Below are 25,580 nucleotides of genomic sequence, written 5' to 3' on the forward strand. Positions count from 1 at the left end.
AGTGGTGGCTTGGCGGTTGAGGCTCTGGGTTACTGATCGGAAGGTCAGGGGTTCAAGCCCCAGCACTGCCAAGCTGCCACTGTTGGGCCCTTGGGCAAGGCCCTTAACCCTCTCTGCTCCAGGGGGTGCTGTATCATGGCTGACCCTGTGCTCTGACCCCAACTTCCTGACATGCTGGGGTATGTGAAGAAAAGAATTTCACTGTGCTGTAATGTATACATGATCAATAAAGACTCATTATCATTATAAAGTCTAGCACAAGACTCTTGTGTTGCTGTTTCATTGATTTTTTTCATTGATTTGTATGTTTACCAGACGCAATCCAAACATCAAGCTGAGCGGTCGAAGGTCCAAAGGCAATGCTAGTCCATTCACAATATAAGCAAATTAAATGTATTTCTCAAAAATAAAATAATAATAATAAAAAAAAGCTCACTTTCTTACAGAGTCTCCAGCTATCCTTCACAACATTACAACATTCTTCAATGTCCTTCTTATTTAGTCTTTATTTTGCACGTTGTTTGAATTCAAGGGGCATGTTGACAACGACATTGAATATTCACTGGCCTCTTGGGTCACCGTGTTCTGATATTCGTGACATGTCAGGAGAATATGACACGACAAAAGACTTGTCAGTGAGATCTTGCCGAGGTGATTCAGGGTCATAGTATTTGTAATCCTGTGCAATAAAACAGGGTTGCTATAGGACGTTGACTTAAAAGCAGCAATTGGTTACATATAACTAATCTATGGACTCACAGACTGAACGACCCAACATGAGCGAGTCCATAAAACATTTGGAGTCCACAAACCGTGACGAGAAGTACGAGTAGAAGGACACAACCCGGAGGCTATAATACAAAAGAAAAAAGTACTACTTTTTCATCTTCAATAAGGAGAAGAATATTTGGTTTTTGGAAGACTAAAGATCTCGAGCTCGCAGGAGAAGCATGGACCAGCCTGTGAAGATGTGTGTATGGAAGAAAATATCATAGAGGAGAAAGGAAACAGCAAGGCAGGATGGGAGTGAGAGGAAGGGCCATATTGGCTGTCCTCTTCATCACCACCTTTCTTTTCTCTTCATGGCTCTGTAAGTACCTTTTCCATGGAGACCTGATTAATCCATACCTCAACAGATAAGTAGAAGCAGTGGTGGCTGGTCATGGTATTAGACGTGAGATTAAAATCTAATATCTATATATAACTCAAGCGATTCATTTCATCATTTTATCGATAGTATAATAAGAACAATGTTGGACAAACCGATACGACACACACATGTACAGGCTGATAACTGCATTCATGCTGGATGTGTTTCTTCCAAATACTAAAGATGATGAACAGAAAAGACGTAACCTTTTGTTTAAAACCGACACGCAAACAACAACTCTAATCTGATGTACATGGAATTTCTCTTGGCATGAACAAACTTCCACACTTTCATTTTTTTAAGGAAACATAATGAACGGTATATTTTCCAGTCATGTTTTCTAATAAAAGGAAAGGTGGTGGCTCAGTGGTTAGGACGTTGGACGTCTGATTGGAAGGTCGTGTGTTCAAATCCCACCACCATCACCAAGCTGCCACTGCTGGGCCCTTGAGCAAGGCCCTTAACCCTCAATTGCTCAGTTGTATAAAAAAAGAATGAGATAATTGTAAGTTGCTCTGGATAAGGGCGTCTACCAAATGCCGTCAATGTAAAAGTCTCCTCTGTTTTGTTAAAGGTGCGGTATGTAATAATTGAAAGTGTCTTTACATGTCTAATAATCAAATCATTTTAAAGATACCTTATAACCAACCATGTTTTATAATATTACTAAGCAACAGACATCAACTAGTTGACTAATTTCAGGATCCTGTTTACATTTTTCTGACCCAGAAATAAGCACTGCCCCAAAATGGAAGCAAAGCTGCTCCCAAAAACGCTACAAAGAGGCTGGGGTTAGTTGCAGTAAATGGACAGCATTTGGTTAGTGTTTTCACTGCAGTTGCAATTCACCTCACAGCCAGCAGAGGGCTTTAAACTTAACATAGTACTCCTTTAACTGTCATAACTACATGTGCATCTCAAAAAATTTGAATATCGTGGAAAAGTTAATTTTTTCCCCAGTAATTTGATTAAAGAAGAAGGAACTTTCATATATTCTAGATTCATTAAACAGAAATTGAAATATTTCAAGCCTTTTTTTTTTGTTTGTTTTAATCTTGATGATTACGCCTTACAGCTCATGGATATCAAAAATCCAATACCTCATCGAGATGCACCTGTATATTGACCTTAGATCAGACATGTTCTAAATTTTCTGAGAAAGACTCTACTATATTTCATGCAGTGTTGTGTATTCTGGATACAACTGGTGTCCTCCCTTGACTGTTTATTAAAACAACACAAAGTCCAGAAACCCGCATTTACTCAGTGTGGGTGGGTGTATGCAGAGCTTTACAAATCTAAGATTAGTGCCATGACTGTCCTAAACAGCTGATGTGTTTTCAACCCCCGTGATTATATAAATGTTGATGTTTATATCACAGATTAGAAACGATTTATTTTTCATTTTGGTTAGCTCTGAAAAGAAATTACTTTTTTTTTTTTTTTTAACCTTCCTGCTCCAGCATTCCAGTTGGAGACTGGAAAACTGACAGGATTTATGAATGAAAAGATGGTAATATTTAACAATATGGCATCTATTCTTACAAAATAGCACTTGATCCAGCACATCTTATTAATACCACCCACTTAACCGTGTCGTAATTGTGAGGGTTATTTGTCTGGTGGACCACCCAGTCACACAGACGCTTGGGACTGGCAAACCTAGGAGAGCTCACTGTTTGCCTTCAGCTCTTGGCAATGATTAACTTTATGCTGCCTGTAATATACCTTTATAGTTATTTTAGTTATTTTATCACTGGGAAAGTTTACTTAAGCTTCTGTTTGTGATGGATGAGAAATTAATCTCCTGTAATCTCCTGCAATCTTCTCCTAATCCTGCCTCTTTATTTATTTATTTATTTATATATATATATATTTTATAGATGGTGGTTTGGATCATTGCTGGAACTACTGCCTAAATGATTTCATTAAGAAAGATCAGGTACGTCTATTGCTGTGTTATTACCGTCTTCTTTAAAGAGCTCCTACATCATAATAGAGGCTCAGAACGGTCACTTTCTCCACTTTATTACTTGCTTTTTGACCTAATCACACTCGCTTTCTTAGTCTATCAGTTTGTACGGGAGCAACACCTCATCAGAAGACGTCACACCTCCACTGGAGGTGTGTCCAGGACAGAAATTCCAGATTGCTTATTTGCTGATGCATCTGCAGGACGCACCTGTCTCAACCAATGATGTTTTGCTAAACCCATACCTAGCCAGCTGGGATGAGCTCATCAAGTAAGAAAGCACTTAAGACAAGCAAGAAAGCAAATACACTCTTGTAAAAAGAAAAAAAAAAGAAAAAAGAAAAAAAATGATGGTTCACTTGGAACCTTGGTGGTCTCTGTTATCAGGTTCCTTGTGGGATTCATTGGCTTGTTAAGACTTCTTAGCTTCCTAAATGAGTTCTAATTGAAACCCTCTCTAGAGAAACTCCGTTATAGGGTTCTTCTGGTTCCTCAGAGGTTCTTTGGCTAGTTACGAGATCTTAGCTTCCTGAAGAACATTCTCTAGAGAAACTCTCAGTTATAGGGTTCTACACAAAACATTTAAGGGTTGCCCAAGAGGTACTGACCAAAACCTTTTGTAGGTAAAACAGTACAACAAGGATACATTGGAATACTGATTAGACTCAGCTTGCACCAAGCAACAATTACACCAAATGTTTTTTTTTCCCAGTGTTTTTCTCTGAAAACTGTTGGTCGCTGCTTTTAGGTTCATGGAGTCCTTGGGACCGATGGTGGGTATAATCTCCCAGGAAATTGAGACGAAGACCTCCATTATCCGCAAGCTTGCTCAAAAAGAGGAGGAGGAACGAAATCAGCAAGCGCAAGACTCAGCCTCCAGTGGTGCATATGTTTCAGTGCGCTCCATGATCGTATCGGAGCTGGAGCAGGGTTTAGTGAACTTTGACCAGTTGACAGAATCAGGTTGCAGGACTCTACTGCGCCTCCATCGCGCTCTTCTCTGGTTGCAGCTCTTTCTACACAACCTGGCTGAAGAAAAGAGGGAAATGATGGCGCGCAGCCCATCCGAGCTCTGTCGAGAGGCTTATCGTCTCACCCTGGCTGAGCATCACTCATGGTGGGTGAAGAAGGCGGCGGAGCTGGCGTTCGTGGCCATGCCTGACAGACACTTCTTCTACAAACTGATGTGTGTGAGGACGCAGGCGGAGGCAGCAGCTACCTTAAACAGAGTGGTCAAAGCCATACAGAAAGTGTACGACAGGACTCAAGTGGCCCTGGAGGAACATGATATGCTAGCACTACCATAAAGACATTGAGTGTGGACATATCGGTTATGTAATAAAGTGTCCAGTAAGTGCACACAATGTTGGTGATACCATACAGAAGCACAGCGCTTTAGTGATGCCATGATGACATAATGTCACAGCATGCTAGCAACATGCCATAAGGACACACAGCATGCTAGCAATACCATAAGCATGCACAGCATTCTAACAGTACCAGAAGGACGCCCAGCAGGCTAGCAACACCATAAGGGCACAGAGCATGTCAGCAATTCCATGAGGAGCCAAAGCATGCTAGCATGCTCTGCGTCCTTATGGTGTTACTAGCATCCTGTTTGTCCTTATGGTATTGCTAGCCTGCTGTGTGTCCTTATGGTATTGTTAGCATGCTGTGTGTCCTTATGGTATTGTTAGCATGCTGTGATGCTAGTGATAATATAAGGATGTATAGTGTGCTAGCAATACCAGAAGCACATCCAGCATGCTAGTTATGATTAAACGACACATAGAATGCTAGCAATACAGTAAGGACACAAAGCAGGCTAGCAATTCCATAAGGACAGTTAAAAGACATTCAAATGGTAAACGCTGCCACGTGCACTTGGTCACTAATCTAAACTGGTCCACGTTAAAAACGTTAAAAAAGACTCTCTGTGTCAATGGGTAGTAAATATTTGGCAGGCACATGATTTTAGCATGTATGGTGTTTTTAAAATGAATTCTTTTTTTTTTTAAAAAGGTCACTGTTTTATCATATCAGGGTTTACAACACACTGATACTGTAATGCCAACTGGACTCTGGCCTGAGTGATTTCACAGACAGTACAGATAGATACACACGGAGAAACACAGTCATCAGTCAGTAGTACTGTTAACACTATCTACAAGTATCACCATTCTGTTGGTGCCAGTCTCGAACAGGTACCAAAGACCATACAACTTCAACCGTTGGACCAACCTGCGACGTTTCATGTGCTGAACGTTTAGAGTACAGGTGTGCACTGGGACGGGATCCTGTGGGACCCCAACACACAAACCGTGCGGGTGGGAACATGGAATCGGGCATGTGCAAACTAAAATATTAACCGCATGAGTGGATGGGGGTTAGTCAGAATTTTTCCAGAACTCTAGACATCCGTATATATTGAGGCCATGAGTTATGTTTCTTGAGATGTGCATGCATTTTGTGGTCATGAAGTACACTTCATTGGTGGCAACTATTACAGCAATGAAATCAATTGAACTGGACCATCGCTCGGCGATATGAAGCAAACCATGGAGATTTTTCATAATATTACATATTATGACGTCATCCTTGGAAAAACACGTAAAAACCCCGGTGTCGCTGGCGCTGCGACATAGATATACCATCAGCACGTCACCTCAGACGAAGCGACTTCTCAGATCGAATAGATAATTCACCGTGCCATCTCGCAGGCTCTATAGTCCTCCCAGCTCTGCTTTCTGGTCCACTGTGCGCAGTACAGCGGTAGAGCCGGATGTGTGGGATGAACCACACCCAGGGATTGTACAGCACAACCCGAACTGTTCCACTAGGAGGTGCAGTTGACTTCGCCGAACAGCAGGACCGCACAAGCGGGCCAGAAGTCGTGCGTCTTGAGACGATTAAAGCTGTTCTAGATCAGGATGTGCTTGAGAACTAAACAGAACATGGAAGCTTAATCAGCCGGATAAGAGAACATTTTAAAGGCGTTTAATGCTTCCTGCTCTGACACAGCTACAGAACCTGACCAAATCAGGATCGTTCGATTTTTTTATTTGATCTGAATTTTAAAGCAGATATTCATAGAACAATTTAATTTAGTCTGCCGTGTGTTTGAATCTGATGGTTATGACATTTGCAGGAGGGTTTTACGCATTAAATCTGAAAAACGTAGTGTGACAGTAATATCTGACCTGTGACAGCACTGTGTGTGTGTGTGTGTGTGTGTGTGTGTGTGTGTGTGTGTGTGTTTGCCACCTGCTCTTGACAAGTCTATTTTAGACTCCCAAATATAATTAATGCGCCCTAATCTCTCTCGCCCTCTCTCGCTCTCTCTCTCTGCTACTGTCATTCGTACAGAGATAAAAAAGAGAGGAGAGAGACAGTGATTACAGTAATGACATGTGAAAGTCAGATTAGATTTAGAAAACAGTAGTTTTGTATTATCGCCTTATAAAATATTGGATGTAAATTTATTGTTGCCATATGGCAACACCATGTAGTAAAGGGTTAAAAATGTTCATATAAAATGACTGACATTCGAAATCTAATATTCTCAGCAAGAAATGTGTGTGTGTGTGTGTGTGTGTTGGAGATTGCTAAATAGACTCAACAGCAGATTTAGACCCTGTATCCATCTATGAACTCACTTTTTCACCCTGAGCGATACAGTTTAAATGTACCGTATGAGTTTGTACATTATATACGACAAAACACCGAGCACTACAGGAGCATTCAAATGATTTCCATATAGCTCTTGTTTTTTTTTTTTGCATTTTATTTGGTTAATAATTTCAAGCTTAAAACATTTTTTCATCTTTTACATTCCATAGCATTACATTCTTCATTTTTAAATGAGAAAGCAACAAGAGTAAAAATACACACTTTTTTTTTTTAAATAACTTTCGAATAAAGAAAGAAAGAAAAAAAAAAATTGCCACACAATCAAACCATGTATTTAGATATCTGACTTTCAAATGTACATAGGATAATATATATCTATTTGTCTATCTATAATGCCTATAATATACTACATTTCATATTGCTACACTCTGACCGGCTCAAAAAGGCAATCCGAAAGATAACGCCGCGTAATATTGCTTTTTCAACGATCACCTTTGTCGCGGTTATTTGTTCTGTTAGCTGTGAAATGGCGCTGATTAACGCTGAAGGTACGGTTTCTTCAGTGATCCAGGAGGTGGAGTGGGAGTGGGGGTGGGGAAGGGGGGGGGATACATTTGTACAATCTGATTATTCCACCAGGAGGTAGCCTTTCTTAGAAATCTGATTTTATATTGTAAACATTGTAGCTATATGTGTTGTGTGTAAAACTCAGCAGAAAAGACACAGCCGTCACTTTTTTCCCCCCGTAATACGCCAACAAGAATGGCTGTGAGACACGGGTAAATGGTGTGCAATACGAAACCTGTGGCTCATGAATATTTATGACTTGGACCCCTGTGGTCTGAAAGATCAGCTATCCACTGCAGTATCAAATATTCATGTGAGAGAGAGAGAGAGAGAGAGAGAGAGAGCGCACAGGAGATGCTTCTAGCACACACACACACACACACACACACACACACACACACACACACACAATTACAGCAATAAGGAATGGCCAGAAAGACAGGAGGAAGGATGGCCAGGTGGGGAAACAAAATAATGTTCCAAAGAACGAGAGAGCAAGAAGTTTACAAAGAAAGAATGGAGGGAAAAAGTAGAGCTCAAGAAACGAACGAAGAAAGGAAAATCCAAAAAAAAAAAGGAACAAAAGAAAGAGATAAAAGGAGAAAAGATCATTTGATATGAAGAAAAGGAAAAAGAAAGAAAAAGGGGGGACGGGAGGAAAGCTGAGTGATGGGGGAGAGATGGGGGGATGACGTGACCGCTCTGTCCCAGATTATCCAATCAGATTAAGAGATTAGGCAGGTAGATGGAGAGCACACATATCTGCTTTGCTAGAGGTGCTGGTGTGTGTGTGTGTGTGTGTGTGTGTGTGCACGTGTACATGTGTGCCCCTTAATCAAAGAGCAAAAAGGAAGCGAGTCAAAATAGACAGATTTGACTCGGCCCAGGTGAGCGTACCGAGGAGAAGAGGAAAAAAAAAAAGACAAGTGAAAAAAGATGGGCGAAAAAAACCCCCCCCAAAAAACCAAAACAAAACCAAAGAAAAGAAAAGAACGCCTCAGACACACCACTTTTGTACTTTTCTACGATCCCTATTACTCGACTATTAATCAAGAGTGAACACTCCCAAAAATATATGACACAGAACAAAAATGAGGATAAAGGAAAGAAATACACACACACACACACACACACACACACACCCTTAGTGGCATATATAACCATATATGCACGTGCACACACTCTCATCAAGCAATCTAGACCAAGTGCAAATCAATACAAACAGCATCTTTCTTTCTTTCTTTTTTAAATCTACATGAAATACATTATTATACATGCAAAACTATAATATATGACTTATTTATACATTTATGTATATATAAATAAGCATAAAAAGATACACCTCGTGTATATGAGGTGGGCTGGATGGAGAACGTGTGCGTTACGTCAGCAGTGATGGTCAAAAGAGAGCGAAATTCAGAAACCGTGCCGTGGTTTCTGGATTATTTCAGACACAATAGTGACGTAAGGTTGTCTTTTTGAAAAAATTTTTGAACCTAATGCTGTCGTCTGGTTATATTCCTAACGCGTAAACACAAACGTTAAGAGCAGCGAACGATATGAGGACGCTTGTGGACGATATATTCCGACGTCGAGGCTCTTTAGTGGGCGGTGTCTTGCTCCTGCTGGCCAATCAGAGATGAGTATTTTCCACCGGCGGTGTAAATGAAGTCAAATCCAGTGGAAAATGTAGCTAGAGTAAATGTAGCTGGTGAAATGTTCTCTATATACGAAAGCTATATATATATATATATATATATATATATATATATATATATATATATATATATATATATATATATATCCAGTTGCTTATATTACGACGCATTGTGTTTATTGATATTTGAGGAACTTCAGGGTGGAACGATACATCGTATACTCTGGTACAAGTCGTAGCTTAGAAAATATACGTAATCATTAGTGTGTAATTGTAGGAGAGAATTCACAAACATACACACTCGCATGCAGAACGAAAGGTGTTAACAAGGAAACTACACGCATATTTATTTAACACTCCCCCCACCTTTGCTCTCGATTCGTGGTGTACGATTGTGATGTCGCCGTTTTGCCCCGTTTTGAGTCACGTGATCCGACCGATCACAACCTTGCCCTCTACGTCAAATCCTCACTGCCTTCGATCGTAAATGTTCCTTTTACATTATAGTCATGCAGTATAAATAGATTTCTCATGTTCAGATAAAATTGGTAATACTTGGAAACACTCAGTGTACACACACACACACACACACACACACACACACACACACACACACATACACACACATACTCAAACTCTGCTCTGCGTTCGAGAATGTTGTGCCTGGTGTGTTTTTCTCAGAGCATCCTGTATACGATACGATAGACCGCACGGTGTGTGTGTGTGTGTGTGTGTGTGTAAAGCAGATGTATATGTGTATACACAAGAGCGTATAAGGACGGCACAGACTTCCTTCAGAAATTATTTTCTCGAGTTGATCCTCAGCTTGAAGGAGACGCGGCCGGCGAACTTGTCGCGGTCGTTGTTAGCGAGGATGTTCCTGGCGATGATCTTGCACTCCACGTTCACTTCGGTGTTCAGCGTGATGTTCAGGAACTTGACGGCCACCAGAGGCTGCGAGTAGTTCACCTGCGGTGCAGAACGATGGTTATGCGCTGGTTTTGTCGTGATCTCCGTGTATTAGCTGATTATACGATTAGTTTAATGCGTCACTAGTTTTTTTCCACACTTTGTTCTGCAATTTGGTCACCCGCCAAGGGAGGGTGAAGGCTATTACGTGCATCCTTTGAGACTTGTAAAGCCAGACAGCATACAACAAACTCACTCGGAGGAAAGCGCTATCCACCCTCTTCCGCATACATGAGTTCAGAGATGCCCAGGATTGGCTATTGTTGCTGTGATTGAAAGCGCACACATTGTTCACGGCCACTTGGGGCTCTGTTGCGCCACTTGACAGCCTGTCTGTTACTTATTTAACATTTATGGAAGGAGTCTCCAGTATCAGGACTTTCTAACAATGAATTCTGTCTACTATTAACTTCAGGAGAATGTCAAGGAACGACCTTCTATCTACACCCACCGTCACGTAAGTGGTAACAGGAACATAAATTTTCCGTACCTGTGCCTTCTTGCCGTAATACGGGAAGTACATGAGGTTGAAGGTGCCATTGGGAGGAAAGTACGCTACCTCCCCCATCTTGTCCGAGTCATCACCCTAGAGCAAGAGGTTAAGAGACAGACAGAAGGCGAAAGATAGAGAGTTGATAGGAAAGGACAGTCTTATCAAATTTAGACCTTTTCCATCCAGAAAATTAGACTAGAAGAAATCAAACCACTGCCTGTTCACTCACCTATCATGACATTTAAGTGTTTTGCACCCGTGTGTTGAACGAAAAAAAAAAAAGAAGCTAATTCTTCTCTCTCTCGTGACAGTTTTTTTTTACGTGATGCGTTGTATTTACTTTGACTGTAGTAGACACCGATATGACTACAACCCCAATTTCGAAAAAGTTGGGTCAGTGCTAATAAAAACAAAGAGGAGTGATTTGTAAATGTACTTTGACTTCTATTTAAAAAACAACAACAAAAAAACGTATAAAGACAAGGTATTTCATGTTTTATCTAATCAACTGCAGAGTTTTTTGAAGATAAAGGCTTATTTTGAAATCAATGCATGCAACACGTATCAAAGTTGGGACAGGGGCAATTTAGGGCTAATAGCGATGTGAGAAGTTGAAATAAGAAGGTGATGAGAAACAGGTGAGGCAATCGTCTAATCGTAGTAAATAAGGTGCCTGCAAAAAAGGCCGAATACTTCAAGAGCAAGGACGGGTCGAGGCTCGCCGATCTGCCAACAGATGCGTCAAAGAATAATCCAACACTTTGAGAACAACATTCCTCAAAGAGAAATCGGTAGGATTTTGGGTGTTTCACCTTCAACAGTGCACAATATAATTAACTGATTCAAGGAATCCGGTCAAATCTCTGTGTGTAAAGGGTGAGGCTGAAAACCACTTCTGAATGCGCGTGATCTCCGATCCCTCAGACATCAATGTCTTAAAAACTGTCATGAAGTTCCTGACATGGGCTCGGGAATACTTTGGTAAACCTTTGTCACTCGACACCATTCGCCGCTGCATCCACAGATGCAAGTTAAGGCTTTACTATGCAAAGCAGAAGCCATACATCAACACTGTCCAGAAGCGCTGTGACTTCTCTGGGCTCGGTGTCATCCGAGATGGACAGTAACACAGTGGAATCGTGTTTTGTGGTCGACGTTTCAAATAGTTTTTTGGACAAAACAGCCGTCGTGTTCTCCGGGCCAAAGAGGGAAAGCACCTTCCAAGCTGTTATCAGCGTCAGGTCCAAAAGCCAGCATCTGTCATGGTATGTGGGCGTGTCAGTGCCCATGGCGTGGGTAACTCGCACATCTGTGAGAGCACCATTAATGCAGAAAGACATGTGCACATTTTGGAGCAACATACGCTGCCATCCAGAGCAGGACAACGCCAAACCACATTCTACCCGGATTACAAGCGCATGTTTGCGTAATCAGAGAGTGCGGGTACTAGCACGGCCTGTCTGCAGTCCCGACCTGTCTCAGATTGAGAACGTGTGGCGCATTATGAAGCGCAAAATAAGGCAACAAAAACCCTGTACAATTTTTTTTTTTGCATTTTCCATACTGTCCCAACTTTTTCGGAATTGGGGTTGTACATCAATCATATATAGAGCTTTCATAAATTCGTTTAATACTTTTAACGAACTGCATTTTACATCATAAGTCCTGAATTCTGAAATGTCCAAATTCCGAGTCTATTTCTGCAAAAATAACAGCTACTTCTCCTTCTAATTAAGCTAAATTCTAGCTAATTCTACATCTGTTCTTTCTACTACGTTGATCTCTCTATTTCTGCCATTCTTACCCATTCGTCTACATTGATTTTGTATTTCTTAAAGAGGAAAACAAGAGGAAAATGTATGAACAGCCGAGGGGATAAAAAGGGGGAACGGTCAATAATTAAAGTCGACAGATTAAGAAAAGAGAGTGGGTGGAAATTGGGCAAGAACAAAAAAAAAAGTCAGTTTCACACCAAGTTACAACTCAAAACGGAAATAATATATTCCTGAAAAACAAAACCCATTTAACTTGTCCAAACGTAATGTTTTTGATAAACTTATATATATACTTACTAATAATAACTAGATGTAGTTCCACTGAAACGGCAAATGGAAAAGTTTCCATTCAAATATGCAGCAAATGCATTTCCAATGACAATATGAGTTGCTGCATGATTCCATACACTGATGTCAGGTAAATGTTAAATATTTTGAGAAGGACTAATATGACAAGCTGCATTTTTATTTGTCTTCAATCGAGACATAATAGAGAGGTTGGTAAGGGAATGATGGTTTACAGCTGAAACAACATTAAATGTATCTATAAACAATTAAAAAAAAGAAAGTATGATGTGTCAGTCTTTAATACATGAGACAATGTTGACTTTGGTAAATTGCTGTAGTATAAGAGGAATGAAACACTTTGGGATGTGGACTTATCAGGAAACGATCAACTTTTGGAGTAGTACCATACTTTCCAACGGAGGAAAGGAGGTTTAAACCCAGACTCGGAGAGTCAAAACATCACTCAATACCTTTGGACTTAATGTCCATGGTGTGCATTTCCAGTAGTGAAACTAAATCCGATTACAATCAGTCCTAACCCTGTACATCATGCTGTCCTGGAACTATCCATCAAATTCTCTCTAGTTGGTTTGGTTCCAGCTGGGTTGGCAATGCACATATAAATATCTATATTCTAAGTCTTCAGACGCTTGGAAATCTATGATGTGAGACTGAATCGGACGTTGATTGATTCTGAGCTAATGGGAACAATTTAACGATCAGCTAATCCAACATTGAGTCTGCTGTGTGAACAGGGTTAATGAAAGTTTGATAGGAAATAGATCCAGAAACAAAAAGATGCCTAGGGGAAAAAAAAAGTGGACAAAAGAGAGAGATGGATTACCTTGGGACCGCAACTAACAGACGGTACTGGGCCATCCTTTCCTGGAAGCATACCGATCACCTAAGAGAGAGAGAGAGAGAGAGAGAGAGAGAGAGTCAAGCAAAAGTGAAGGTGAGTCACATTAGAAAACTAAACCAGCTCTGGTGAATAATGGATGGTAAGCAGGCCGCTTTCCACATGTATCATTACTACACCATGTAGTGAATAATTATATCATCATGTGACCTATCTAGGAGTCTAGATTTCCAAGAGACACATTTAACCACAAATCAATGGACCAATCAAATGTATGTAGCAATCAAATACGTACCAAAATGTACCGGGAGCAAGTTGAGATAGCTTTTTATTGTTATTTTTTTTTTAGAAATGCATATATAAATCACACTCGTATCGAACATCCCATTCCAGATTTAGTCCCTCCTTTGCTGTTATAATAACCTCCACTCATCAGGGAAGGCTTTCCAGTAGATCTTTGGCACGTGGCTGTGGGGATTTGTGCTGCTTCAGCCACAAGAGAATTAGTGAGGTCAAGGAACTTTCAGTGTTCCAGTTCTACCCAAAGGTGATCAGTGGGGTTGAGGTCAGGGCTCTGTGCCAAACACAGAGTTGTTCAACTTCAACCTTGGCAAACCATGTCTTTGTGGACCTCGCTTTGTGGTTTGGACACCTTAGTTCCAGTAAAGTGAAGCTGTAAAGCTACAGCGCACAAAGACATTCTATACGATTGAGTGCGTCCAGCTTTGTGGCAACAGTTTGGGGAAGAACCACATACGGGTGTGATGGTCAGACGTCCGCAAACTTTTGGCCGTACAGTGTATGGCCACTAATCCTAAGTGAATAATACTTTTTTCAGTCTTCTAGCAGGGTTATATGTACATGCAGATTTCGCAATTGTATTTCACCCCTCCTAAACACATAGTTTTATTTTCCTACCCGGTTGAGCTTGATGATGACGCACGGCTTGCCATCGAAGTAGCCATAGTAGCGGTCGACGAGGCCTGAGCACTCCTCCAGCACAGAGCGCTTGAACCGGCACGAGCGCTTAGGGTTGTTCTTCACGCTGTCGCTGTCCTCTTGGATGAAGTACTGGTCTGGCGTACAATCCAAATTATTCTGCTCCTGCACTGAGTCGTTGTAGGCTGCAGAAGCACAGGGTCAGAGCAGTTAGTGGACAACTGTGGAGCCATGACCTCTGAAGATATGGATGTGGGTTCATTAACACATTTTGGCCAAGTCTGGTGTTCATTATTTTAAGAAAATCTGAATTTGAACGCTGTTAATGTACACAGTAGAAGTTAAAGTATCCGTGATCTTCACCGTTACCTCATACAGTAAGAAAATGGTTACAGTATTACAATAGCCAGACCTGTCAGAATACACAACAATAACCAACCTTTAATTCATCACAAACATTAGCTAAGCAAGTTAGCTTAGCAAGTTAGTTATTTTCAGATCATTTTCATATAGTTCCTAATATGTTCAAACCGTTAAGCCTGTTTCATGAGATCACAGCTTCCACAGATCAGTATCTGAATTAGTTGTTTTTAAAGTATCAGCTTTAAATTTAAAAAGAAAAGAAAAGAAAAGAAATTTAGCACTCTGCTCTCAAATTTGATCAAGCAACAAACCATATAATGGAAATAGTTTTTCGAGTGCAATAATGAAACTTTATAGACACTGGAATGTTTTCCCTTGATATTTAGAATGGAACATTGAGGAGGAAGAAAGAAAGAAAGAAAGAAAGAAAGAAAAGAGACAGGTGCCATTTTGAAGCCACGGTGAAAACTAAGTGGCGGCCATTTTGATTTTGATTTGTTTCTTTGCCTGTTCTAACTTCTCAGTTTCCTGACACAATTTTTGAACTCTCTATCATTTGAAACAGACGTCACTGCACACATGAAGCAGTCAGAGAGAACACGGGGACACCTGTCATTTCGGAAATTGTTCCCTGTGTATCATATAGTGCACTACGTGGGGAGTAGCCATTTTGTAGTGTTGTCCGAATTCTCAGTGGATAAATTGTATTCCTTGGCGAGTTCACTATATTATTATGCACAATTCGCTAAAAATCATGCGTAGATATTTCCTTTAGCCCAAAGTTCACATGTCAGTATGGATATCGAGAGTCTAATCTTTGTATATAAAGGTGTTTCTGGAGTGTTCTCCAATATGGCTTCCCCCAGCGTGGTGGTCTATAGAGAACCGTTTACTGCGTAGAGTAAATAATGAACTGACACTGGCCCAACATCTATTAAGGTGTCTTTATGTATTAATGCTGTCATCGTCGTCGTCCCCCCCATAAAATGTTATGCCAACATTGGCAGAGGAACACTTTTCATAACAACCCTTCCAATATTGAGCCAATGTCATTGAGTTCAAGCCAACGTCGGCTCAACTTTGGCTGACATTGGTACAGTGTTGGCAAGATTGGATTTAAATGCAACAGGCTGGCCCTGGCGGCACAATGGATACTCAACAGGACAAAAACTAGTCACTTTTTTTCAATGTTACTTGGCGAACAAGTGAGGGAATGATATTAGACTCAGCGGCAGTTAACTTACTGGAGAGGAAGCTATTCAGTGCCTGCACGTGTGAATCCCAGCTCTCGGTGTCCTCCTTGGTGTAGATGATCTCCAGATCTTTACCCGTAGGCCTGATCATCATACCTACCAATTAAGAGAGGAGGAGGAGAGCGTGAGGAAGAGAAGGAGAGATGATCGCTTATTATTTTGCATCTCATCACAGCCGTATGTCAAATTCTAGTCTTATTATCATTTACTCGAACAGTTAACAGTCACTGAGAAACTTGAAGGAACATGTTATTTGGGTTAATATACATGGATACTGTCACGAATAAGATTCAGCATGAACAACATCATAATGCTGAATTATCTTAGGATAATTGTATTAGTCTCTAATGCTCTACGTAAATAAATACCCTCAGCTATTCCAGACATCGAGCAGAAGTGTGCTAAACGGTTATGTCCTCTAGCTATATGTTAGAGATATTTAATTACACAATCATCTGAATGTGGCCTTTGCAATAATGGACGACCGGTTCGGAATCAGGGACCTGCAGGTATGGACTGTCACTAGCAAGACGTCAAATAATAATTTGACTTCTGATGGAAGAAGGGAACACCAGTTTCTGGTGTCGTTCATCAAAGTAGAAGAAACGGACTCCGGCTACAAAAATTCAACTAATGTCATTAGTAAGCGTTTAACTTCAATACGAATAAAATAAGAAATGTTACGAAGATTTGGTTTTAACCCTAATTTAAGCCAAAACTACAAAAGGTTTCATGTTATGAGTATGAGACCACGATGTCACAAAATTTCAGAACTAATTCTATTATATTATTGTTTTTTTTTTACTTTAAGGTACATCTTTATCATCTGCATTTGGAATGTGCACATAGTGCATCCTAAACCAATTATTATTATTATTATTATTATTATTATTATTGTTGTTGTTGTTGTTGTTGTTGTTGTTGTGTGTTACCTGGTGTAGCAAGCCTGTCCTGGCAAGTGGGTATGTTATCATCAAGGGTCAGAAGCATGACATAGATGGTGACACAGAATAATCCGGCCAGGAAGATGTAGAAGGCCAGGTAGAACAAAAAGATCAGGCCTGTGAATGCAGACACATATATTGGAATATATATTTATATATAGTATGAATATATAGTATGTATATATATATATATATATCTGTATATATAGTATGTGTGTGATATATATATATATATATATATATATATATATATATATATATATATATATATATTCACACAGTATATATACACCCCCATAGTTGAATATACACCCCCGGGTGTGAAAATGCTAAGATGAATAGCTTACCAACTGTCCTTGATTGGATCACCATAGCTAAATTAAACGCCAGTCCAAAACTCTAGGGATCAACCGATATATCAGTCAGCTGAAAAATCGGCTCATGTTGAGGCTCCTCGGCCTGCTCGTCTTCCCACTGAGAAGTTATCGTTTGCCATTTGTCATTGTAGGATTACCTTGTAACAAATATCACGGTATCGTGGTACTAAGCGACTATTTACAAACATACAATCTAAGGATTAAAGGTTAAATGTATTATGGGCTATTATGTATATAAGGTATAATTCAACCTGATTGGTCAGAAAGTGTCCATTCAATTTCTATAACAACGGCTTATTAGTTAGATTATTACCAGACGTGCTATACGGTGACTTTTTCTGTGAAGGGACGTATATTTAACCTTTACGGAAGGAGTCTCCAGTGTCAGTGATTTATAACAGCGGGAGGTAAAGCTGTAAGTACATTTTAGTTCTCAAACGTGGGAAGGTCTTCACGACAGAGGACATTGTACCTTACAGGTTCTCAGGAACATCCCACAGGCAAGCATAACAAACATCCTACAAGTGTTTTATGGTTTGTTTAGCTAAAAAATATTGGTTTCATTTTAGATTATATATACAGTTGGCTCATGGAATTTGTTATCTGGAATTTAGCCTCATAAAATCTGTATAAGTATTAATAAAACTCACACGTAAAGTTCTACAGAAAGGACCAACTCTGAGTCAACATAACTGACAACACGACCTTATGTGATTATGACACTGCTAGTACTCTGTACTTAAATTATAACTAATAAATTGTACCAGGATTATGCAAAGGCGAATACGCGCTACCCCTCTTAGTCTTCAAATGGACACTCGTTACTGATGCATTAGAAGAAAAATCAATTCCCTGTAAACGTGTGCTTATGTGTTTCCTCTTTGCCGAGTAGTGTAATGCAGACAGGGGGTGGTCTGGGTTCAGAGTGGTCACTCCACAATCAACAAAATGACATCAGCTCAAAACGTGTTACACAGTATGGGAGGGGATCTCCTCAACCACGACTAGTGTGTAGCATCCACCTGGATGATGGGACGACAGCCATAGTGCGCCAGAACGCCTATGACACACCAGCTATTAGTGGAGAGGAGAGAGTGATGTAGCCAATTCAGAGATGGGGGCCACGATAGAGAAGGGTCAATGGGGGAATTTCCTACTCTTTCCGAGACGTGTCCTGGGATTTTTAATGACCACAGAGAGTCAGGACCTCGGTTTAACCATCTCATCCAAAAGACAGTGCTGTTTTTACAATATCGTGGCCCCATCACTATACTGGGGACATTAGGCCCCACACAGACCACAGGGTGAGCACCCCCTGCTGGCCACACTAATACCACTATCAGCAGCAACCTTGGTTTTCCCCAAGAGGTCTCCCCTCCAGGTACTGGCCAGGCTCAACCTTGCTTAGCTTCAGTAGGAAAACAGGGGAGATATGCCTCTGGCTGCTGACTCGAGGCTGCTGACTCGAGGCTGCTGACTCGAGGCTGCTGACTCGAGGCTGCTGACTCGAGGCTGCTGACTCGAGGCTGCTGACTCGAGGCTGCTGACTCGAGAGGCTCCTTGCGATTTGCCGGAACTGCTGTCAATCACCCTATGCCCAATCAGAATTGAGGGTTCATCAGCAGTCCTGCTGTATAAATCTGATTATTATTATTATTTCATGCATTACCGTGCATGATCAATTCAATTCAATTCCAAACATCAGTTTGGTTCAACGGTCTGAATTCCCCGGAGCTTGCGTAGAAACTGGTAAGTGGAAGCCGCACTCGTGGGACTTCGACACAACGCAGTACGTCAGGACATCTGATCTGCAGGCATACAACATCACCCAGGGACACACAATGAGTCCGAACAGACCGCCCCCCCCTCCCTCTCTCTCTCTATCTGCAAGAGATCAGATTCCTGCTCTCACTCTCTCTCTCTCTCTCGCACTGATTGATCAATAGCATGAGGATGGCGGAAGGCTACGCCGTCAGCTCGGGTTACACACTCCTGAGGGTTTGAGTGATGTCGTGAGCTTTCAGTGGAGACCAACGCTGAGAAAAATCAAGCCGTAAGAAGAACGCGGCTTTTATTTGGAAAACCAACAGCAATTACTCGTAGTTATTGCAGAAGGTCTGTCAAAAACCTGCTCAAGACTACATCACCCACACGTCCCTGCTGTATTCTGACCTACGTTTAATAACGCATCAATTTTCCGAACACAATCGAAAACATCATGCAAATCAAGATGTGCTTAAGATGCAAGACAAGCAAACATCTCTAGTGTCAGAGGAAAGTCTTCAAGAGGGAGTTGACACTTTATGGTTCCTCTGGGGTATGACAAGTTGTCTTTTTTTTTTTTTTGCTTTATTACCTTTTATTAACTATTGACAAAAAAAAAAAAAAAAGAGAGGCGGGCGAGGGAACGGCCCTTTATAGATGCTATAACGTAAGTGAGGACAGGAACACCGCAACATTACACAGATAAAAGTATCTCGTGTCATTTCTTAATAAACTAAAAACTGGAATCGTTGGTGAAGTGCTGTGGTATAAAAGGAATAAAACACGTCACTACGTGCTGAAAAAAGCAGTGTGTGTGTGTGTGCGATGCTTTAACCAGACGCTCTGTGTAGGTCGGCGTCTTAGAGAAGCATCTCTGTAATTCTGACCCCAAAATTCTTTGTCTGTTTATAAGCACTAATGTGTCAATGCAGTGTGTAAAAGATGACACCCGTCTGTCTGTCTGTCTGTCTGTCTATCCGTCTGTCTGTCTGTCTCTCTCTCGATCCGTCTCTTCTCCTTGATGAATGCCTTCTGCGCTCTCTTATCACCCTCATCAGAAGGCTCGGCCGAAAGAGGAGGACAAAGATCTCAACCGCGCGTGATTAATTGAATTAAAGCAAACACAAACACACAGGCGTCTTTAGATCTTTCTGCTCCTCAATGCTGATTGATTCAATCAGACATCAGACATGTGTGAGAGCTCACAGCTGCTGCAGGGTTGCCCACGGTTCCGGTCGGCGCACAAAGGGGAAGAAAAAACAAAACAAAAAAAACAACAACAACAACAACAAAAAAAGAAAGCGACCTGTTCCTCTCTGATCTTTACAAAGTAAAATACGATACACGCAATAAAATCCCTGTGCTTTGATGAAGCACGCCTTTAGCATGAATAAATAAATAAATAAATAAAGAAATAAATACACTTCAAGAGTGACGCATTGGGAATGTTTGATAAAAATAAAACGTCCAAACTAAACAGGACATTTAGGACTGACCTAAAGAGATATCCGGCTAGCTCCAGCACACACACACACACACACCGTATGAATGCTTAAGCAGTCTGATGCAGCAGATGGAGTGTGTGTGTGTGTGTGTGTGTGTGTGTGTGTGTGTGTGTGTGTGTGTGTGATGCCTGTAACAGCTCTCATGAGCGTTACTGGACACTTTAAAAGCCAATATTGTGACATGCTCCATTTGCACGGGACACAAACCCATAACTCGTTGCCGGCGTTTTCTCCGGTTCCTCCAAACCTGATCAACATATTGATCAACGAACAGAGCCGCTATCAGTTCTCAACTCATCCCTGTTGGGATTCTGGGTAACGGTCTTAACACGCACCTGTCACATTGGATCAAACTTTCTGCGCAATAAATAAAATAAGGAAGCAATAAAAGGCTCGGAGAATGCCGTTAGAGGAAAATAATCAACAAATCCGTTTAAAAAAAAAAAAACCCAACAGCTTGTCATGCTACCAAGAAACCTCAAACTCCTCTGTCCTGAAGACTTTGCCATGGTGGGAACCTTTTACAAAGCGCTGACACTGGAGACTCCTTCCATAAATGTTTAAAAAAAAAAAGAAAAAGAAGTAATCAAAGCAACGAAAAGACTTTTTTCTTTGTTAAATACCAAGACGTTTTTAAATGGTCAGCGCTACTGTTATCTAGTATTTCCTATTATACGATTAATAAACGATTGTTAAAACTATTTCTAGAATTTGTTGCTACTTGAAAACAGTCTTGTCCTATTGGCTGATCATTTTGCTCATTTTAAGCATAGAAAGAAGCAAAATGATCTGCCAGTTCTTTACCAAATCAAATAGCTTTAACAACCTATAACAGGAAATACTAGATAGGTTCAAGACGTGTGAGCACATTCTGCGCCATCAGATCTGCGAGTTCATCAGGGCTGTAGTTAATGTAAATCATTATCGATATTATTAGACTCCTTGATAGAAAATCAAATCGCAAATGAATGCGAGTCTATGGGCGACACTTGGATTACAAGCCCTTGGTGTTGCCTGTCTGGGCCACTAATACGTATCGCAACGTTTAAGCTTGTGCAACCCGACCTTGGTCGATTTCGCTGGATAGCATACCAATGGCACCATAAGAAAGACTATGACCACCAGTCCAGTCCTTGTTTACCCAGCATTCTACCCGTTCACGTTCACCATTCCTCTGCAAATCCTTTCGCATCATGACACCATATGTGAGGCAGATCCCAGGTTAGCTTTAAGCCCAAGTAATGAGGACAAACGCTAATGAGGCCAAAAATACCAGCGTTCAGGCTAGAAACAGACTCATTATAGAGCCTTAGAGAACACCGAGGCTTGAGCAGGAGGAAACGACGACCATTTGGGCTCTGTCTGTGTCTCGAACAGGCACACATACACGATACACAAGTCCTCCTGGCACTGGTGTTAACTGAATCATTCTAGTACAAGGGAATTAAAAAACAAAAACAAACCCAAAACAGTAGCATTATCAGTCGTTACCACAAATTACAGTGTAAAATTGAACAGGCAAAGCCATTTTCTCTCGGCTCCAATTTACGGTAATAGGACACGCTCACATGCAACAAGATCTCCTAATAGATCTATAATTAATCCATTTATAATAATTCATTTATGTCCCCAACTGGTGTCTTGAATAATAGTCCAAACCACTCTGCTGAGGAAAAGGGCCTATTAGAGCAGGATTACCTCTTATACACGCTCACGTAAGCAGAAGACGCTCTCAAAAGCGAATACTGTTCTATAAAGACGCCACAAACTTGGATTCTTTTCTTTATTTATTGCAATTTAAACTCATTTGTCGAGTCTTTCCAACCCTAAGACCTTTTCTCCGATACTAAGACCTCCGTGTCAGCCGTACAAACCCGTTTGAGGTAAACAGCAAAATCCCCAGTGCTGAATTAACACCTATCATGTCGAGATGTTCCCAGGTGGACCCAAGAACACTACGTGTTGATGAGACGCCGGGGATTCGGCTGTGTCGTGCGCGGTCATGTCCACGCTCGAACAGAGGAAGGAGGTGGCAGATTTATTAAACGGGAAATCCTAACATGCTACATGCTAGCATTTATTGGTAACAAGTTCTGCAGCAAGTGTGATTTCCACGCGAGTCATATTTTGCACGCGCAAAGTCGGAGTTAGTTAGCTAGCCTGGTCCGTTTTGGTATTCTCCTTCAATTTCATCCAAGTGGAGAAATGTAGGCTACATCGTCGTTGACTAGACACGTAAACCCGTTTGCGTCTACGGTGGGAATCAGTGACGCCTAAAAGTACACTGTATTCACGTTGGTCATCAACCACTAAAAACTACTCGCACTATTCCAGGATGGGAATAGCAAGAACGTTGGGAGCTCGGGTAGCTGAATCGTTTCCATTTCTCCCGTGGATTCAAAAGGTCGATTAATACGATTAAGCGATACTCTGGTAACCTTGACACGTTTAGACCCTAAACAGGAACAGTGTTGCATCAGTAACCAGGGTGCCAGGAGAAATCCTCTCCAGTTTTTAATTCTCAGAAGGTCCTCCTGGCCTGCCGGTCTACTGGGAATTGTCCCTACCTTCTGCCCATTATTCCCAGCCCCCATGCTGAGAACAGATTCCAGGGTTACCCTGGCATTTAATTCAGCATCATGATGATGTGCCATGTAAGCCGGGCTGCAGTAATCTGTCGCTAATCCTCACTGGTCCATGGAGTCCATGCAGCCCACAATCTGCCTAGATATGTTTGAAAGATCTCTAGGGACCTCAAAAAGTCCCCCAAAATGACCAAACATAGGTCTGGTAGGCTAATTGTGCAAAAATAAATAAATAAAAATAATAAAGCAATACAGATGCAATGCAAAAAAAAGAAAGAAAGTGGAGCTCATGAATATGTAGGTGTCAGAACGCACAAGAATCTTCCATAAGGTGCGAAAGGGAAGCCTGTTCATGATGGGTGATGATGGTGGTTCCTCCATGGAGGTAATGCGGTTCTTACCCCAGCTGCTCGCGGTCCTTCCGCAGAACTCGCGGGTCCTCGGGTTCCAGATGAACTCTTTCCACGAGCTCTTGTTGCCGTCCTTTGCCATTTTCTTTGCTATTTGATGCAAGAATGATGCAGTCACTGAACTAACGCCTGAGGTTTAACGCTCACGCACGCACGCACGCGCGCACACACACACACACACACCCTCCACGCACACTGAAAGCACCGGCAGAGGAGAGCTCTATCCAGGCAGAGAAAGGGTTAACCCGATCTGCGCTATTAGATTCCTAGCTATTAACCTCAGGCAGATGAGGATGACTCTTTAGGCACAGCAGAGGTTTTGGGAGATTGTCACCTTTTATAAATAAATAAATAAATAAATAAATAAATAAATAAATATCAAGGATGAATGAGGAGGGAAGTTCCGCGGCCGGCTCGGAGCTATCTCATCGCAATGCGCATGCGTAGACACCAGCTCGGGGCGATCCGCAGAGCGGTGCAGTGCAGGGGAAAAAAAAAAAAGAGAGAAAAAAGTGCCGACACTGCGGTAAGAAAAAAACCCCCGCGTCGACGCGTCTCTCTACCTCTCAGCGGTTCACAACTCGACCCCCCTCCTCTCAGAGAAGAAAATAAGATCACCCCTCCTGTGAACCGACGCAAAGCCGATTTACCTCCCAGTGGCCAATCACAGAGCCGTGCGCCGCGCTGACTCCGCCCCTCAGCGGCTAATGAGCCGAGTGCATGGCTGTGTTCCAAATGGAGCGCTTCTGTATGCTGTATGCTGGCACACTGCAGATAGCCTGCTCTCATATCAAGCAAGCACTGTACATTCGGGTTTTCTCACTTGTTTTATCTTGTGAACCTTACCGAGCAACACCAAAGGGAAAGGGAAAAACAAAAACAAAACAAAACCATGATCTGAAACTTGCATTCAATTATGAGCGCTAATTTAGGGTAGCGTTGCTGCCTCACAGGATCCCCAGCGCAATCCTGAGATCAGGTTACTGTCTGTAAATCTTCCCTTAGTGTGGGTTTCCTCTGGGTTCTCTGGTTTCCTCTCACCTACCAAGAACATCGGCTATGATCAGTCGGATCGGCTATGATTAAATTGCCCAGCACTGGACCGGGTTAACATGGGTACTGAAAGTGAGTGAGTCCAAGTCTAGAAAGAAATATTTTCCAGCATATAGATTAGCCACATGTCGTGATGCCACCACGAACAACAGGACTTATTTGATTGACTTTTAAGTTGCCAAGATACACTAGCCAAAATCATGTCCGGTAAAAATATTCGTATTAGCATAGAGTTAGTGATAAGAGGTTAGCTATGAAGAGGATTCCATGCCAGATTGAAAAGCAATCACAAATGTGCCACACTGAAAAGCAAAACTTTGATCTCATCAGAATGTACTTGTTCATCCTCACGAAGGTGGATTCTGTGGCAAACTGTTACCTTCACTCTCACAGGGCTAACGTTCGGCGTTTGAGCGTACTCTAGAGTTCTGCGCTCTGGCCGCAAGCAGCGGCTGCAAAGAAGCACCTCTTTGTTTTGAATTTTTTTTAACTCATAGAACTAAACTGGCTTGTCAGGACAAATCTGCAACCCTAGACCCTTTCACAGAGCCCTTGATCCCTCTGGAGATTTTCAACGCAGACGAAATCAATCCACTCATCAACTTGTTTTAGCCGGTTAGCAAACAGTACCGCAGACTTATTGATTATTGGTTTCATTCATGGAGCAGCCGGTGGAATTTCAAGTGACGGCCAACACTACACCCGTCTTGTTAACATATAAGCGACTGGGTGATTAAACACCGGTCTAATGAGCTATAATAAAGGATGATTACCCTCGTTAATCATCCTTGAAACAAGTTAGTTTCTGTTATCTCTTACATTAGAGCAGCTATACGCAGATATTCCCTCAGCAGCGGCAAATCATCGAGCTAAATCATCACAGAAGACAGAAAATAAATAGCTTTGGTAGGGAGCATATGACGAAGCAAAAACGTTTAGAAGTTGTTGGAAACGTATTAACGATCAGAAGTCTGTAATTATTCATTCATTCTAATCAGGCTGAGTATTCAGACCCTTGGCTAAAGCA

The 25,580-nt window shown here is 41.5% G+C and overlaps 2 protein-coding genes across 2 annotated transcripts; one reads left to right on the forward strand and one right to left on the reverse strand.

Annotated features, from left to right (window-relative positions):
• Positions 1–623: 623 nt before the first annotated feature.
• Positions 624–6,316, forward strand: gltpd2b (glycolipid transfer protein domain containing 2b). The gene is made up of 4 exons (XM_053617876.1): positions 624–1,090; positions 3,034–3,092; positions 3,218–3,393; positions 3,871–6,316. The coding sequence occupies exons 1-4, from the start codon at positions 1,021–1,023 to the stop codon at positions 4,427–4,429; spliced, it is 864 nt and encodes a 287-aa protein (XP_053473851.1). The 5' UTR covers positions 624–1,020; the 3' UTR covers positions 4,430–6,316.
• Positions 6,317–9,129: 2,813 nt separating this feature from the next.
• On the reverse strand, positions 9,130–24,713 carry atp1b2b (ATPase Na+/K+ transporting subunit beta 2b). The gene is made up of 7 exons (XM_053617877.1): positions 23,492–24,713; positions 16,848–16,976; positions 15,907–16,011; positions 14,279–14,484; positions 13,346–13,405; positions 10,436–10,531; positions 9,130–9,945 (listed from the first exon to the last, which is right to left on the reverse strand). Exons 1-7 carry the CDS (start codon positions 23,580–23,582, stop codon positions 9,778–9,780), a joined length of 855 nt encoding a protein of 284 aa, XP_053473852.1. The 5' UTR covers positions 23,583–24,713; the 3' UTR covers positions 9,130–9,777.
• Between the last annotated feature and the right edge of the window lie 867 nt (positions 24,714–25,580).

The sequence above is a fragment of the Ictalurus furcatus genome, chromosome 28 (assembly GCF_023375685.1).
Source record: "Ictalurus furcatus strain D&B chromosome 28, Billie_1.0, whole genome shotgun sequence".
Taxonomy (NCBI): domain Eukaryota; kingdom Metazoa; phylum Chordata; class Actinopteri; order Siluriformes; family Ictaluridae; genus Ictalurus; species Ictalurus furcatus.

Excerpts from the sequence above, each read along its gene's own strand:
- gltpd2b (XM_053617876.1), top strand. The coding sequence starts at position 1,021 with ATGGGAGTGAGAGGAAGGGCCATATTGGCTGTCCTCTTCATCACCACC. Across the intron at positions 1,091-3,033 it reads TCTTTTCTCTTCATGGCTCT|ATGGTGGTTTGGATCATTGC; the intron begins GTAAGTACCTTT and ends TATATTTTATAG. Across the intron at positions 3,394-3,870 it reads AGCTGGGATGAGCTCATCAA|GTTCATGGAGTCCTTGGGAC; the intron begins GTAAGAAAGCAC and ends CGCTGCTTTTAG.
- atp1b2b (XM_053617877.1), bottom strand. The coding sequence starts at position 23,582 with ATGGCAAAGGACGGCAACAAGAGCTCGTGGAAAGAGTTCATCTGGAAC. Across the intron at positions 16,977-23,491 it reads AAGGACCGCGAGCAGCTGGG|GCCTGATCTTTTTGTTCTAC; the intron begins GTAAGAACCGCA and ends CTGCATTCACAG. Across the intron at positions 9,946-10,435 it reads ATTACGGCAAGAAGGCACAG|GTGAACTACTCGCAGCCTCT; the intron begins GTACGGAAAATT and ends TCTGCACCGCAG.